The sequence below is a fragment of the Pelophylax lessonae genome (genome assembly GCF_965119305.1).
Source record: "Pelophylax lessonae genome assembly, chromosome: 7".
Classification (NCBI taxonomy): domain Eukaryota; kingdom Metazoa; phylum Chordata; class Amphibia; order Anura; family Ranidae; genus Pelophylax; species Pelophylax lessonae.
This window is the reverse complement of record NC_138774.1, coordinates 85,061,860-85,079,545: the sequence shown is the minus strand read 5'-3', so window position 1 is coordinate 85,079,545 and position 17,686 is coordinate 85,061,860. Positions and strand designations below refer to the sequence as shown.

General features: G+C 48.6%; 2 protein-coding genes across 2 annotated transcripts in view; both read left to right on the top strand.

Moving 5' to 3' along the window:
* LOC309559345 (cytochrome c oxidase subunit 7A2, mitochondrial-like) overlaps window positions 1–17,686 on the top strand; it is a 361,900-nt gene that overhangs the window by 236,336 nt on the left and 107,878 nt on the right. The window lies entirely within an intron of this gene.
* The window catches only part of LOC309559344 (adenosine deaminase domain-containing protein 1-like), a 109,197-nt gene that overhangs the window by 65,024 nt on the left and 26,487 nt on the right, over window positions 1–17,686 (top strand). Inside the window, exon 8 of the mRNA XM_082262578.1 lies at window positions 12,008–12,242. Coding sequence (XP_082118704.1) covers window positions 12,008–12,242 — 235 coding nt within the window. The remainder of the gene's footprint in view (window positions 1–12,007; window positions 12,243–17,686) is intronic.

Below are 17,686 nucleotides of genomic sequence, written 5' to 3'. Positions count from 1 at the left end.
ACTCCCTCACTCTGCTATAGGTACTCAATTTTTTTCTGCTTAGTCAGGAGTAAGGACCTAGTTCCTTGCTGGGATCTCGGATCCTGGCAAATTTTTTTCTTTTAGATAGATTTTTTTTTTCTCCTGTTGTTTTTTTCCTGTGAGATTTATAGTATATTGCCGGGCTGGGCGACAGGCTGGATAATCTAGATCCAGTGGTTCGCGCTAGCTTGACCGCGACATAACCCCAATGGACGGGGGCTGACCTGCGAGTTAAAGGGCTTGTGAGATCGCATACGATCGAGTCTTGGCCCGAGTCGCACCGTTCCTCCTGGCTGACAGCCCCCCCCCATTTCGATGGCGAGGGGTTCTGTCTGGAGCGGTGCCTGCATGGTTCCTGGTATTGTGAGTAGCTGTCTCTCCTCTTTCCCGGGGGGGGTTTTGGGATGGATGTAGGCCCCCTCCATGGGACGGTCGGAGCCCTGGGTTTCCCTCCTTCCCATTAGGCACCCTCCTTACCTGTCCCCTCATTATACCCCCCGATCGGCTGTGCAGGGGGAGTTTTACCTTCCAGGGCCCCCCATCCTGCCTGTACCTGTCCTGAGGCCTAGGGATCCCTCCTGAGTTTCCCGGGAGCCTCGTGGTGCCGCCATTTTCTTGTAGCCTTTGTGCTGCAATGCATGGCTCCACTTCTGCAACCGCGCAGGAAAAGGCGCAGGGGGATGCACTGATTGTATCTGTGCATGGGACCTTAACCACTTGCCGACCGCCGCACGACTATCTACGTCGGCGGTCAGCCCCTCACAGGCAAAGTGACGTAGGTCTACGTCGCTAGCCTGTGAGGGTCTAGGGAGCGAGCGCGCGCCGCCTGAGGCGCGCTCCTGCGTGGTCACGGACCCCCCCCCCCCGCGCGTGTGACCGGCGGACCAGATGTCCGCCGGTCACTCTGCGATCGGCGGGGGAGAGGGAGGAAGTCAGGCGGCTAGTGTAAACAAGCCGCCTGTCATTCTCCCCGGTGTATGAATGATTATCATACGGTTCTACTATGTAGAACCGTTGATCACAGTTCATACATCTCAAGCCACAGCCAATCACAGTAGAAAGCACGCCCCTAGGGACACACATAGCCCCTCCCTCTCAAAAAAAAGTTAACCCCTTCACTGCCAGTGTATTTTTACAGTAACAGTGCATATGTATAGCACTGATTACTGTAGAAATGTCACTGGTAACCCCAAAAGTGTCAAAAATGTCAGTCAAGGGTCCGATCTGTCCGCCGCAATGTCGCAGTACCGCAAAAAAATCGCAGATCGCCGCCATTGCGCGTTTAAAAAAAAACAACAAAAATGACAAAAATCTTTCCTTTTGCCAAATTCGTTTAGATACAGCGTCGCACAACCGCGCAATTGTCCGTTAAAGTCACGCAGTGCCGAATCGCAAAATACCCCCTGGTCAGGAAAGGGGTAAAATCTTCCGGGGCTTAAGTGGTTAAAGATGGAGGACACAGTTGCGACGGAGATGCAGGTTGCCTTTAGCACTCACAAGCTATCCAGAGCAGCAAAGGTGTAACGTTTCCCCTCCTATGTTGACAGAATTGTCACTACAGAGTGGGGACGACCAAAGCGTCCTTTTGGGGTCCCTAAGCGCTTTGCTAGGTGATACCCCTATAAGGAGTCCCTACTTAATAAGTGGACTGTTCAATCGGTGGTGGACCCTCTGGTTTACAGATTAAACAAGGAAACCATGATTCCGTTTGAAGAGTCCCCGGCCTTTAAGGACCCAGCTGACGGAAAGGAGGAGGCTGTGGCCCCCAATATGTACGCCCTTGCTGGTTCGGCACTGAGATCGATATTCACCATTGCCCTGGTGTCGCAGATTCTGACCGAGTGGGCTAAGCTTTTATGCCAAGACCTGGAGGGAGAACAGCTCCCCCTGCCTTTACTAAGCTGGTGGACCAGCTAGTTCAGGGGCTGCAGTTTATCTGTGATGCCTCTTTGGATGCGGCTCCCCTTGTCTCGGTTTCAACAGGTGTCATTTGGCGCGTCTTTTGGTTAAAATGCTCGTCTGCGGACCAAACTTCTCAAAAGGCCTTGACTGATCTTCTCGTTTAAGGAGATCGGCTGCTTGATGCTACCCTGGATGACATAATCAAAGGTCTCACAGGGGGGAAGAGTACCCTTCTGCCACAGGCTACTAAGGGTAAGGACCCTAGTCGTAGACGTAGGCCCTCCTTCTCGGCTCATAGGAAGTTTTTTTTATCCCTCAGGGTCAACTGACAAGGGATCGAAGCCCTTCAGGGCCTTCTCTGGAGGATCCAAGCGAACTTGGTCTGTCAAATCAAGATCGGGCTTCTCCAGACCTGAGGACAAGGCCCCTTCAGCTTGAATGTGCGCCCTCACCTGTATCTGAGGTGGGGGGACGTCTTCGCTGGTTCCTGGACTCGTGACCTCCCCGGTACAAGAAAAATGGGTCCACAAAGTCATACGTTCCGCTTACAAGATCAGGTTTCCTTCTCTTACCCTCCAGAAAGGTTCTTTTCTTCCAACGTGCGACTGTCCCCGGTCCGCTTACAGGCTCTCCAAGACCTTTTACTTCAAGGGGTGAATTTCCCGGTTCCAACTTGGGAAGGTTTTCAGAGGTTTTACTCAAACCTGTTTACAGTCCCCAGAAAGGAAGGCAAGGTGCATCCAATCCTGGACCTCAAGGTGCTGAACTGCTTGTGCAGGTGCAGAAGTTCAGAATGGAGTCTGTTCATATGGTGGTGGCTTCCCTGCATCAGGGGGATTTTCTAGCCTCTATCGACATCAAGGACACTTACCTTCACATTCCAATATGTGTCGGTCACCAGTGCTTCCTCCGCTTTGCCGTTGGAGAGGAGCATTATCAGTTTGTGGCGTTATCCTTTGGTCTCACCTCCGCTTCTCGGGTCTTCACGAAAGTGTTGGCCCCAGTGCTAGAATTGTTACGTCAGCAGAGGATATCGCGGTCCTGGGTTACTTGGATGACCTTCTTCTGTGAGCCAAGTTTTCTACTGCTCTGGTGAAATAGCCGGAGATCTCCATACGGACCCTGAGGAAGTTCAGCTGGATTCTGATTCATCAGAAGTCTGCCTTGGTTCCTTACACGAAACTAGACTATCTGGGTCTGACTCTGGACTCGGCCTTAGCCAGAGTACTCCTTCCTCTGGACAAACTCCATAAACTGCAGGCTGCAATTCGCCTCCTACTGTCCAGCAGATGGTCATTCCTCCCAACTTGCATGCGAGTGCTGGGCCTGATGGTGTCTACCTTCTAGGCGGTCCAATTTGCACGGTTCCATACGAGGCCCCTGCAAGGGACATTCTGATCAAATGGGACAAGACTCCGCAGTCTGGACAACCATGTATCGGACGGTAGTCTCCATGGATGCCAGCCTGTCGGGATGGGGAGGCGTTCTTGACAGAAATTCTGCTCAGGGGGTCTGAACCCTGGAAGAGTCCAGACTACCAATCAATATCCAGTAGCTCCGAGCGATCAGACTGCGCCTGGAACATTGGACAGATCATCTCCAAGGATGTCCAGTGCGCATTTATTCACACAATGCCACAGCCGTAGTCTTGTGTCAATCACCAAGGGGGCACAAGAAGTGTACTGGCGGCTCTGGAGGTAGCCGACATTCTCAGATGGGCAGAATGCTCGTTCCAGCCCTTTCCGCAGTACACATTCCCGGAGTGAAAAACTAGCAGGCGGATTACCTCATTCGGCAGGCTTTGGACGAGGGGGAATGGTCTCTTTATCCGGGGGGTGTTTCATCAGTTGTATCTCTGGTGGGGCACCCCCGAGGTGGATCTGTAGGCGTCTCAGCTCAACAGAAAGGTGCAGAGGTTCGTGGCAAGGTCACGGGATCCTCTGGCGGATGCCACAGACGCACTGGTGGTCCCATGGGGTCAGTATTGTCTGATTTACTCCTTCCCTCCTCTTAAGCTTCTGCCAAGACTTCTACGCAGGATCTAGGCAGAAGAGATTCTGGTCATCTTAGTGGCCCCGGACTGGCCTTGCCGGGCCTGGTACACCGATCTGGTGCGGCTGGTCGCCGACGTTCCTTGGAAGCTTCCTCTCAGGGAGGATCTGCTGTCCCAAGGGCCAATCTTCCATCCTGCTTTACAGTCGCTGGCTTTGACGGCTTGGCTCTTGAAAGCCAGGTGCTAAAGGATGGAGGTTTGTCTGAATTGGTGCTTCCACCGCTGTTAAAAACGAGGAAATCCACTTTTAGGAAGTCAGACTCACTATTTGTGTTTACAGATTGGTCTCGGACAGGGTTGTCCGTATCCTCTACGACCATTTCTAGATGGATCAAACAGACAGTGATTCAGGCCCATTCCATCAGGGGTCAGGTTCCTCCTTTCCCTATCAAGGCACACTGTACTTGGGCGCTTAGTGACTCCTGGGCCTTCCATCATCAGGCGTCAGTGACGCAGGTTTGCAAGGCAGCCATCTGGTCTTTGGTGCACACTTTCACAAAGTTCTCTAAAGTGGATGTGTTGACATCTGCAGATGCCTCTTTTGGCTGCAAGGTTGTGCAGGCTGCTGTTTAGAGGACTTGGTCCTGTTTAGGGATTTATTGTTTTTTTTTAGGTGGGCTCCAGTTGTTTTGGTTGAGCCCCTGTTGCCTGGTTGGCTACTGTTTTTAGCCTTGGGAATTTTTTGCTGTTCCCACCCTTCATGTTTAACACTGCTTTGGGAAGTCCCAATGGTTAAGAATATCAGGAGCTGTGTCCGTCAATGAGCGAAAGAGAAAATGGAATTTTTGACTTACCGTAAAATCCATTTCTCTGTTGTTCCTTGACGGACACAGCATCCACCCCTCTGTGGCGTTGTATTTTCTCTGACACTGCTTGTACCTATTGCAGAGAGGAGTATACCCCCTGGGACTGCCCATAGGCGTAGCCAGACTTTTTTTCTGCCTGGTGTCCTACTCTTGCTGGACTAGGCGGCAGCACAGATATCTAGATCCAGTGCCCCCCCCAGTCTGGCCAGCGAACAAGGGCAGACCAAAGCTTTGCCCTATGTAATAGAGGCTGGTGTGCTGCACTGTAGCGTTGGGCGGGGGGAGCAAGGGGGGCCCACCGCCAGCGGCTGGGCGTCTCAGCTGGGGGGGGGGGGGTGGACGCTGGCTGCTACTGGTGGTCCTGTGCCCAGTCCCCCCTCTCCATGCTGGATAGTGTTAGGGATCTCTCCTGGTTCTCTGGGAGCCTTGTGGAGCCGTGTCTATTTTGCCATAGCCCATGTGTTTTAATGGCCAACAGCCATATTTGTCTAGTCCGGCAGCCATGTTTGGTTGGTCTGGTGTGCTGATAGAGCAGCGGCCATGACAGGGAAGCCTCTGGGCGGCAATTTTGGCTGTGGGAGCTCCTCCTTTTCCCTGGGTTCTTCCTTCCCCTTGGACGTCGCACGTGGTAGGGTGGTGAGTCTGGTGGGGTCCCTCACTCTCTCTGCTGCAGGTTGTGGGGTGCTCTGCTTGCTGGTGACCCGGTGGTGCTACCAGTGCAGTGGGGGTGTCCCATAGCGGTGCTAGACACTTTTTGTGGTGGGTCCCCCTTTTTACTTATAGTGTCTCAGGAGCACGTTTCCCCACCTGACCCGCTTTCAGAGGCTGCAGGTCCCTCTGGGTCCCAGCCCTTCATTGATGCACTGTCGACAGTCCTGGAGTCCTTTGTTTCCCGGGTGGAGGTGGCCTTTGGGCGACAGGCTAGCAAAAAGTGTCCCGCGCCTTCCCCTTTCTCATCTGTCTCCTCCGATCCTGAATCTGACTTGGCCACTGCGGACGTGGCCCTCCCTGTGGGGTCTGCTGCAACGCGCTCTGATTTATCAGATAGTGAGGATGAATCCTCCACACCTGTAACTGCACATCAGAAGGCGCTAGTTGACACACTGATTGCATCTGTGCGGGAAACTTTAAAAATGGAGGGTGCAGCTGATGCTGCAGTGGATGTGCCGGACTCCTTTGGCATCCACAAGCAGTCTTCTTTATTTCACCTTTTAACAAATTTGTCTATAAAGACTGGGAGTGTTCAAAATGCCCCTTTGTGGTTCCTAAACACTTTGCTGTGAGGTACCCCTTTGAATCCCGGTAGAAGAATCTCTGGCTTTTAATGATCTGGCTGCCAGGAAGGCGGAGTCTGTGGCCCGCAATATGTTCACTATTGCTGGTTCAGCACTTAGACCAGTCCTGACCATTGCCCTAGTGCCCACTAACACTAACTGAGTGGGCTAAATTTTTGCGCCATGACCTAGAGGTTGAGCAGGTTCACCCTGCATTTGCTGAGTTGGCGGACCAGTTGGTCTAGGGGCTGCAGTTTGTATGTGATGCCTCTTTGGATGCTGCTCCACTTATTTCTAAGCTATCTGTTTCTGCAGTGGTGCTTAGGCGTGTATTGTGGCTTAAGTGTTGGTTTGGGGACCAGATTTCTAAAAAAGCTCTGACTGATTTCTCTTTCAAGGCGATCGTGTGTTTGGGGCTACCCTGGATGACATCATCCAGAGTCTCACAGGGGGAAAGAGTACCTTTCTTCCATAGTCTGGGAAGGGAAAAGAACCTCATTGCAGACGTAGCCCGTCTTTCTCGGCTCACAAGAAGTTTTTTTGTCCCTCAGGGTCCACTGACAGGGGTTCAAAACCTTTCAAGTCCTCCTTGGGAGGTTCTAAGTGGCCGTGGTCTGGCAAGCCAAAAGCAGGATTCTCTAGAACCACGGACAAGGCTCCTTCAGCATAAAGGTGTGCCCTTACCCATGCCTGGGGTGGGGGGACATCTTCGCTGGTTTCCGGGCCCGTGGACCTCCTTGGTAAAGTGTCCGGTTACAAGATAGAGTTTTGTTCTTGCACTCCGGAAAGGTTCTTCCCTTCCATTGTGCGTCTGTCCCCGGGCCGATTGCAAGCTCTCTTTTGGGCGGTGCAAGACCTGTTGCTTCAGGGTGTGATTGTCCCGGCTCTGGTATCGTAACAGTTTCAGGGTTTTTATTCAAACCTGTTCACGGTCCTAAAGAAGGAGGGCAAGGTACATCCAATTCTGGACCTCAAGGCCCTGAACTGCTTTGTGTGGGTACAGAAATTCAGAATGGAGTCCATTCGCACAGGGGTGGCATCCCTTCATCAGGGGGACTTTCTTGCTTCTATCGACATCAAGGATGCTTACCTTTACATTCCAATATGTGCCCGACACCAGCGCTTATCCATTTTGCTGTTGGAGAGGAGCATTATCAGTTTATGCTGTTACGCTTTGGTCTCGCCTCTGCTCCTCGGGTCTTCACAAAACTGGGCTACCTGGACGGCCTCCTCTTGTGAGCAGAGTCCTCTGCTGCCCTGATGCACGACAAGGAAATCATTCTACAGACCCTAAAAGAGTTGGCTTCTAAACTACCAGAAGTCTGCTCTGATTCCATCCAGAAATTTAGATTATCTAGGTCTGACTCTGGATTCAGCTCTAGCCAGAGTGTTCCTTCCTTTTGGACAAGCTCCAAAAGTTGTATGCTGCGATTCGCCTACTGCTGACCAGCAGGTAGTCCTCCCTTCAGACTTGCATGTGTCCGATGTCCCTGGACAATCGGATTCGGCTGAGCCAGGAAACCAGGGGGGTCACTGGACTGGTGGCTTTGCTCTCTGGCTCTTCTGCAGGGCAAATCCTTTCTCCCCTTGTATTGGACAGTGGTCACGGATGCCAGTCTGTCCGGCTGTCCTGGGATTGAGCTCTGCTCAGGGTTGTAGGATGCTGGAAGAGTCCAGACTACCGATCAATGTCTTGGAACTACGGGCAATCAGGCTATGCTTGGATCACTGCACAGGTCGACTCCGGGGGCTTCCAGTACAGATTCAGTCGGACAATGCCACAGCGGGGAAATATGTCAATCACCAGGACAAAACAAAGAGTGTGTTGGCAGCCCTAGAAGTAGCCTGCATCCTTCAGTGGGCAGAACGCTTTGTTCCGGCCCTCTCTGCCGTACACATTCCAGGAGTGAAAAACTAGCAGGCGCACTATCCCAGTTGGCAGGCGGTGGACCAAGGGGAGTGGTACTTGGTCCGGACGTGTTTCATCAGATATGTCTCCGGTAGGGCATCTCTGAGGTGAATCTGTTGACGTCCTGGCTCAGCAGAAAGGTACCGAGGATTGTGGCAAGGTCATGGGATTCTCTGGTGGGACCAGTATCGTCTGATTTATGCCTTTCTTCCTCTCAAGCTTCTGCCGCAACTTTTGCTCAGGATCGAGGCCGAGGGAATTACGGTCATTCTAGTGGCCACGGACTGACCCCGTCGGTCTTGGTACATTGACCTGGTGTGACTGGTCGCTGACATGTCTTGGAGACTGCCTCTTAGGGAGGATCTGCTGTCCCAAGGGCCGATCCTCCATTCTGCCTTACGGTCGCTGGCTTTGATGGCCTGTTATTGAAAGCCAGGTGATGAAGGATAGAGGTTTGCCTGGGTCGGTGATTCCGACACTGCTGAAGACTCTGAAGTTTACCTCTAGGAAGATCTACCATCGTATGTGGAAAGCGTACACTTTGTGGTGTGAGTCGATTGGAGTTCACCCTGTTTTTTTTTTTTTTTTTTTTTTTTTTTTCAGTGACTCAGGTTTTGACTTTTCTTCAACAAAGTGTTGAGCAGAAATTGACCTTGAGTACCATCAAGAGCCAGGTGTTGGCCTTGGTTGTCTTCTCTCAGCGACCCTTGGCCACGCACTCCCTGGTCTGTACCTTTTATTCAAGATGCTCAACGTCTGTCCCCAGCAGTGCCATCTCGTCTACCGTCTTGGGATCTGAACTTGGTGCTTTTAGTTCTACAGAAGCCTCCCTTTGAAAATATTTGGGAGATTCCTCTGCTTACGCTGTCCCAGAAGGTGGCCTTTTTGGTCGCTATCACTTCTGCTCACAGGGTGTCGGAGCTGGCAGCATTATCTTGTCGTTCCCCCCTATATGGTGGTCCACAAAGATAAGGTGGTTCTTCGCCCATGTCTGCTGTTCCTTTCCTAAGGTAGTCTCTGATTTCCATTTGAATGAAGACATTGTGTTGCCTTCCCTGTGTTCCAGGCCCAAACATCCTAAGGAATTTGCTTTGCATGCCTTGGATGTGGTTCGGATTATTCAGTATATTTGACAGCCACTGAGTTTTTTTGGAGGTCAGACTCACTGTTTGTGATCATGGAGGGGCCAATAAAAGGGCTGTCCACTTCTTCTGAGACCATTTCCAGATGGATCAGACAGACGGTGACTCAGGCCTATTCTATCAGGGGTCAGGTTCCTTCTTTCCCTATAAAGGCGCACACTACTCGGGAGCTTAGTGCTTCTTGGGCCTTCTGTCATCAGGTGTCAGTGGCGCAGGTTTGCAAGGCGACCACTTGGTCGTCGGTGCACACTTTCACTAAATTCTACTAAGCGGATGTATTGGCATCTGCAGATGCTTCCTTTGGCCGCAAAGTTTTGCAGGCTGCTGTTTAGAGGGTCTGTTCCCTCTTTGGAGGTGTATTGTTCAAGTTGGGCTCCAGTTGTTTTTTGTTGAGCTCCGGTTTACCTGGTTGGCTATTCTGTTTAGCCTTGGGATTTTTGTTGTAGCACCCATCATGTTTGGCACTTCTTGAGGAAGTCCCTGTGGTTCTGAATAATGGAGAGCCGTGTCCATCAATAAACGAAAGAGAAAATGGGATTTTTGACCTTACTCCGAGCTTATTGATGGACACAGCACCCACCCCTTTATAGAGTTTTAATACTTCTGACACTGCTTGTTACTAAACTGAAGACCTATAGCAGAGAGTGGGGTGTATACCACCTAGGACTGCCCATAGGCGTAGCCAAGTTTTTTTTCTGCCTAGTATCCTGTCCTACGCCTGTAAGGGGCAATATTACCCTGAGGTTCTGAATAATGGAGAGCTGTATCCATCAATGAACTCAGTGAAATGAATTTTACGGTAGGTACAAAAATCCCATTATTTTTGTTTAAAGGTGGGCTGAGTTAGTCCCTGATGTCCTAATATGTCTTGGGTACTCCCTGCCATAATCCTGCATAGTGTTTACACTTGAAGTGTAAAGACGTTGCGGCACATTCTGTCAGTATGGAGGCTTAGGCAAAACTGTTACAGCTCTGTCCCTCCTTTCCATGTACCAGTAGATTACTGCTATCATGATCTAATGTGGCTGATTGCAGCCAGTAGTAGATTACAATTAGAAGTGATCTGCTGCTGCTTCACAGCTGTTTTGAGATAACAGTGGGATTTAATTTGTCATGCACAGGTATAAACTTATCATTCCATTACATAGAAGTTACACTAATTTGATGATCATGTTTTTCAGTTGACTTAAATATATAAGGGGAAAGCAATTACAGGAAAATTAAATTTATTTTAATAGTTTTACTATCTTATTCTGAATAAAAACCAAGAAAATGAAAATAAATGTATGCAAATTTTTTTACCCAATTAAATCTCAATCTGTACTGAAAAAAAAAATTAATAAAGGCAAAAAGACTGTTCACTTTGCAAGTGCTGTTGTACTCTGCAGGGAAATTTGTGCCAGAGCTTAGTAAATGAGGTGAAGCTTCGGCTTTGCAAAAAATACCCAATCACGTGCAAGGAAAATAAACAGCATTTTTGCTTGCACATGATTGGATGATGGTACTCCAGCAGAGCTTTCAATCCTTTAGTGATGGAGCAATTTTACTTTGCAGTCTATTTGCATTTAGTAAATCAATCCCACTGTATAATATGTTGGCGTAGACAGAAAAAACTAAAATATATATTGTGCAGAAGTGAGTCATTACCAAAGAAAGAAAAAGTGCTCTGGGACTCAAGGGGATTTAGGAAAAAAAGACCCTGAGACTTAAGCTGTTAACACACTGCAATGGCTGTCATGGCAGTCACATGATCAGAAAGCTCCCAATCACAAGCAGCAATTGGGAGCTTTCTGCTAGCTGCTCTCAACACACCTCTACTGATGCTATTGCACACAAATGTACAGCCGATCGGTGCGCCAAGGCCTGCCCGCCAAGAGGCCGCATACTGGCAGCCACTGGATGCCAAGAGGTTAAAAGGGAGGTATGGACAAAGCTCTTTTGGTCATACTTCTCCTGTGGGTTACAGGAGTGCACTTAGCTCTGCACTCCTGTGACCCAGAATCAGCCAAACAGTAGGCTAAGGTCTGCGGTCAGCTGATGTCACAGAACCAGTTCAGTCACAGAACCAGTTCAGTCACAGAACCGGTTCAGGCTTTGCAGGGATCCTGAAAATAATGTCGCCATCCACCCATATGCCTGACCAGCAGTTGGCTTAGCGTCTTATAGCGCCACTGAGAGTCTGAGCCAGCTGCTTCTGCCCCCTCCCCAGCCTAGCACTCCAGTGAGCTCTGAAGGGCAGAGCACAGAGCTGATGGAGGGACAGCTATCTAGGTAAGTATGATTTTTTTTTTTTTTTACATTCCTGCACTTCCCTTTTAACCCAAGCTGCAGCAACCTAGTTAAAGGGGAATTCCACCCAAAAATGGAATTTCCGCTGATCTGCTTACACCCCCCTCCAGTGCCACATTTGGCACCTTTCAGGGGGGGAGGGGGCGAGTACCTATTTTCGACGGCACCGTCCCTCTGGAAAGTTGGGCTCCCCTCCTCCTTCCCTTGCGACCGAGCCAATTAGAAAATTGGCTGGGATGCCAACATTGCAGGCTCCCTGGACAGGTAAGTGTCTATATATTAAAGGCAGCAGCTACAGTATTTATAGCTGCTGACTTTTATTGTTTTTTTTCCCCCAGCTGGAACACTAACTAATAATTGAAAAAAAAGATGCCCACATCTATTACTGTTTGCATACACTGCTTTACAGTAATAAAAAGGAGATTGGGCTTTAACTCTCCAGCAGTCACCAAAAACTGAAATATGAGTTTTAAGTGGACTGACATTTCTAGGCTATAAGTTATTTAGGCAGCACTGTGTGGATTAATCTATGAAACGTAAACCCTATGTGTCTGTATCTGGAGTGGAGTTATTTTCTGATCTGATTGTGATTGTCATTTTTGTAAATACAGGAGCCTCTATGCAACAAAAAGATTTGCTCTCTAATGCTCTTGTTGAACGGCTGCCGCCATCTCCAAATGTGTCTCTGTTCCAGCCTTATGAGGTACATACTCCCCACTTGTTTCTTGGGCCAGAACATAACAGTCCGCACCCTCCTCCTGTTCACCCCACACACAGCCTGAATTGGAGCAAAGGTGATAAGAAAGTGGAGATTTTAGATGGCAGTACCGGAAAACCTGTGGAGAGGTAAGAACAGTATAGGAAACACTGAGAACAAATATTACAAATGGTTGTTTCATGTATACATATACTGTGTGTGTGTGTATATGTATTTATATATATATATGTGTGTGTGTGTGTGTGTGTGTGTATATGTATATATATATATATATATATATATATATATATATATATATATATATATATATATAATATATAATATACAATATTGTCAAAAGTATTGGGACACCTGCCTTTACATGAACTTTTATGGAATCCCAGCCGTAGGGTTTAATATTGAGTTGGCCCACCCTTTGCTGCTGTAACAGCTTCAACTCTTCTGGGAAGGCTGCCCACAAGTTTTAGGAGTGTGTCTATGGGAAGGTTTGACCATTCTTCCAGAAGGGCATTTGTGAGATCAGGCACTGATTTTGGACGAGAAGGCCTGACTCGCAGTCTCTGCCCTATTCATCCCAAAAGTGTTCTTTCAGGTTGGGATCAGGACTCTGTGCAGGCCAGTCATGTTCCTCCACCCCAAACTCGCTCACCCATGTCTTTATGGACCTTGCTTTGTGCTCTGGTGTGCAGTTATGTTGGAACAGGAAGGGGCCATCCCCAAACTGTTCCCACAATGTTGGGAGTATGAAATTGTCCAAAATGTCTTGGTATGCTGACGTGCTTAGAGTTCTCTTCACTGGAACTAAGGGGCCAAGCCCAACCACTGAAAAACAACCCCACACCATAATCCCCCCTCCACCAAATGATTTGGACCAGTGCACAAAGCAAGATCCATAAAGACATGAATGAGTGAGTTTGGGGTGGAGGAACTTGACTGGCCTGCACAGTCCTGACCTTAGTCTGATAGAACACCTTTGGGATGAATTAGAGCGGAGACTGCGAGCCATGCCTTCTCGCCCAACATCAGTGCTTGACCTCACAAATTGGCTTCTGGAAGCAAGGCAGGCGTCCCAATACTTTTGACAATATAGTGTATGTATATTTAGCAATAGATAGACATATATTAGGGATCGACCAATATCGTTTTGTTCAGGGCCGATACCAATTTTCCAGTCATCCTTCAGGCCGATAGCCTATATTAGGTGCTGATCTTCTGTACATTTAAAGTTTTGAAAAATCAACACATTTATGACACAAATCTGGTACTGAACATGTTAATATTTTATGAAAAAATGTAACTTTAACCACTTACCGCATACTGACGTACCCATACGTCGGGTAACTTTGCGGGGTTATACAGGGATCATACCTCTAGCTAGAGGCATCATCCCGGTACCGTGGTTTGAAGCCGACGGTCGGCTTTCCGTCGGTAACGACCGATGTGGCTCGGGAGCCGCTTGATCGTTACCCGGGTGAGCGGGAGGGGACATCCCCCCCCCCTCCCGCCGCCTTCCGTGGCTTTGCTCAGGGCTCCCGTCCCACCGGGAGCCCCGAGCACCCAGCCGGCACGTCCGCCGGCTGGATGGAGTCCCGATGAATGCCGGAAACGGCATCGATCGGGTCTCTGATGACGTAACCCGGAGGCGGCGTCCATGACGTCACTCCTGGGTTACTGTGCTGCAAAAGGCGGCAGATTTGAAAAACGGCTGTATGCACAAACGCCGTTTTCGGCGTTTTGCATACATGGAAGTGTAGTGGAGAGGTCTAGGGTCTTTTAGACCCTCGATCCCTCCATAAAGTGTACCTGTCACTACATATTGGTGTCACAAAGGATGTTTACATTGAGAGGGTAAAAAAGGGGGAGGGGTATGTCTGTATATTAAGAACAGTGTATAGGTAAATATGAGGAGGCGGACCTCATTTTACAGATAGGATTGGCAGCAAGGATGGGAAATGTCATTATAATGGGGGACTTTAATTATCCTGATATAGACTGGGCAGAAGAAACCGCACACTCAGCCAAGGCTCGGCAGTTCCTAAATGTTTTGCAGGACAATTTCATGGGTCAGATGGTGAATGCACCGACAAGAAACAATGCGGTACTTGACCTACTGATTACCAACAATACAGACCTGCTCACGGATATAGAAATACGGGGCAACTTCGGAAACGGTGACAATAAGTTTCAGTATTAATTACAGTAATGGGAAGCAGAGGGGTAATATAAGGACGCTGAATTTCAAAAGAGCCAATTTCCCAAAACTGCGCTCGCTGCTAGAAAATATCAATTGGGATAGAACCCTGGGAACAAAGAACACGGAGGAAAAGGAGTGCTTCAAGAGCATACTTAACAAGGGGATTGGCCAGTGCATTCCTAAGGGAAATAAATTTAAAAGAGCAAAACTAAACCCTGGGTGGCTAAACTCCAACATAAAAATGCATATTAGTGCTAAAGAAAAGGCCTTCAAAAAATACAAGTCTGAGGGGTCATTGGCAGCATTTAAGCATTACAAAGAGTGTAATAAGAAATGTAAAAACGAAATCAGGACGGCTAAAATAGAACACGAGAGACATATAGCGGAGGAGAGTAAAAAGAACCCCAAGAAGTTCTTTAAGTATATAAACAGTAAGAAAGCGAGGCCAGAACACATTGGCCCCATAAAAGATGACAAAGGAAATATGGCCACTGAGGACAGAGAAAAGGCGGAAGTGTTAAATAATTTCTTCTCGTAGAGGGGAAACGCTTGCGACATTTGACCAACTGAAAGCGGACTTTTCCTTGCCCAATTCCCATTTTTTCAGATACCTTCAGCTTCGCCATGCCTTCCATAAACAGTTTGGTGACCATCCCTGCGACTTCACGCTAGCTGATTTGGAGGCCATTCTTCGGAATGACACTTTGAAGAAGCCCCTCTCCACCATCTACAGCACCCTACTCCCTGGTGTGCATTCGGGACTGGAGGCTCTGCAGGCCTTTTGGTTGGCTGAGGCTCCGGGCCTGGATGCGGAGGATTGGGAGGATGTCTGGGACTACCCGTTCCGTCACTTGGTGGCCACCAGGGACCGCCTTGTGAAGTTTAAAATCCTCCATAGGTTTCATCTGACCCCGACCAGGCTGCATAGAGCCTTTCCTGACACGCCTCCGACCTGCTGGCGCTGCGGCGCACGGGATCCCTCCTATACGCACATGCTTTGGCATTGTTTGCCCTTGGTGGCGTATTGGACTCGGATTCTGGACTTCATTGCTCGAGTGACCACCATCCGTGTACCCCTTAAGCTGGAATGTTGCATCCTGGGACTTGTAAATGATCTGGCCCACTCAGTGGCGACCCGCACTCTCCTAGGCCTTTTATTATTCTATGCTAGGAAATTGGTGATTCTCCACTGGCGGAAGCCTGTGGCACCCACCCTCTCCCTGTGGAAGTCCCTAGTTAACTCGGTTATACCTCTTTATAAAGCGACCTATGCTAACAGGGGCTGCCCGAAAAAATTCTCAAAGGTGTGGGACATTTGGGTGGATTCTAGTGAAACTACTAATGACGCGGGGGATCCTGCTGGGCCCGCCCAGGGTCCCTGATTGTGGTGGCCAATTGCTTCCCCCACGTGTAAGTGGACTGTGGACTCTCGTCATCCTACTAAGCTCTTAAACTCTACCGCAGTGAATGGCTTGTTCCTGCCCTCTGGATCCTAGTGACTTATGCACTTCCTTCATGTAGTAGCAGCTGGCTGCAGCCCCGTCTGGGGTTGTTTTTTCTTTTTTTGTTACTGTATGTGTTTTTTAATTTTCATTCTTTTGGGGGTTTTTTTTTTTTTTTCTGTTTTGTTGTTGTCGAGCCGGGGTATGCCCAGAGGCTCTGTTCTGTATGTTGTTCTGTTTTTAAAACCAATAAAAAGAATTTTCAAAAAAAAAAATAATAATTTCTTCTCTTCAGTCTTCACAAAAGAATCGGGGGGCTACACGAACCTAGCCTGTAAGGCCAAACTAAACAACACACCTCAGGAAATACCGCCATGGCTAACAGAAGATAGACTTAAAACTAAACTAGAGAAACTTAACATAAATAAATCACCGGGACCGGATGGCTTGCACCCGAGGGTTCTTAAAGAGCTCAGCCAGGTGATTGCCAGACCATTATTCTTGATCTTTAAGGATAGTTTACAGAAGGGTATGGTGCCAGCTGATTGGAAAAAAGCCAACGTGGTACCAATATTTAAAAAGGGGCTGAGATGTATCCCGGGTAACTATAGGCCGGTCAGCCTAACGTCTGTAGTCTGCAAGATTTTGGAGGGGATGTTAAGGGACCACATACAAGACTTTAGTAATGAAAACGGTATTATTAGTAGTAATCAGCATGGATTCATGAAAGATCGTTCTTGCCAAACCAATCTATTAACCTTCTACGATGAAGTGAGCTGCCACCTAGATAAAGGAAAGCCTGTGGATGTGGTGTATCTGGACTTTGCAAAGGTCTTTGACACCGTTCCCCACAAACGCTTACTGTACAAACTAAGGAAGGTAGGTATGGACCATAAGGTGAGTACCTGGATAGAGAACTGGCTCCAGGGGAGAGTCCAGAGGGTGATGATTAATGGGGAGTACTCGGATTGGGCGTGTGTGGAAAGTGGGTTCCCCCAGGGTTCTGTCCTGGGACCAATCCTGTTTAATTTATTCATAAATGATCTAGAGGAGGGGATATCGAGTACAATCTCAGTATTTGCGGATGATACTAAACTAAGCTTGCCAATATCTTCTATGCAGGATGTGGAAACCTTACAAGCGGACCTGAACAAAATAACGGGGTGGGCAACTACATGGCAGATGAGATTTAATGTTGAAAAATGTAAAGTAATGCACTTGGGGGCCAGAAACCAGAAAGCAAGCTACTCAGTAGGGGGGGAACCTCTGGGTGAGTCTAGGATGGAAAAAGACTTGGGGGTACTGGTAGACAACAGGCTTGGCAGTGGCATGCAATGCTAAGCCGCTGCAAGCAAAGCCAACACAATACTGGGATGTATAAAAAAGGGGAATTACTCCAGAAATAAAGAGATTATTCTCCCTCTCTACAAGACTCTGGTCCGGCCACATCTGGAGTATGCTGTCCAGTTCTGGGCACCGGTCCTCAGGAAGGATGTGCTGGAATTGGAAAGAGTCCAGAGAAGGGCAACAAAAATAATTAGGGGAATGGAGGACATCAGCTATGAGGAAAGACTACAAGTACTGAACTTATTCTCTCTGGAGAAGAGACGCTTGAGAGGGGATATGATATCAATGTACAAATTCTGTACTGGCGACCCTAGCATAAGGAACAAACTATTCAGAGAAAGGAGATACAATAAGACACGTGGCCACTCACTAAAACTAGAGGAAAGGCGGTTTATCCCTTAAAATGCGTAAGGGGTTCTTTACTGTAAGAGCGGCAAGGATGTGGAATTCTCTTCCACAAGCAGTCGTATCAGCAGGGAGCATTGATAGTTTCAAAAAACTATTAGATGGGCACCTTAGAGACCACAACATACAGGGGTATACAATGTACGGTTAAAAGCAAACACGCACACACATCATAGGTTGAACT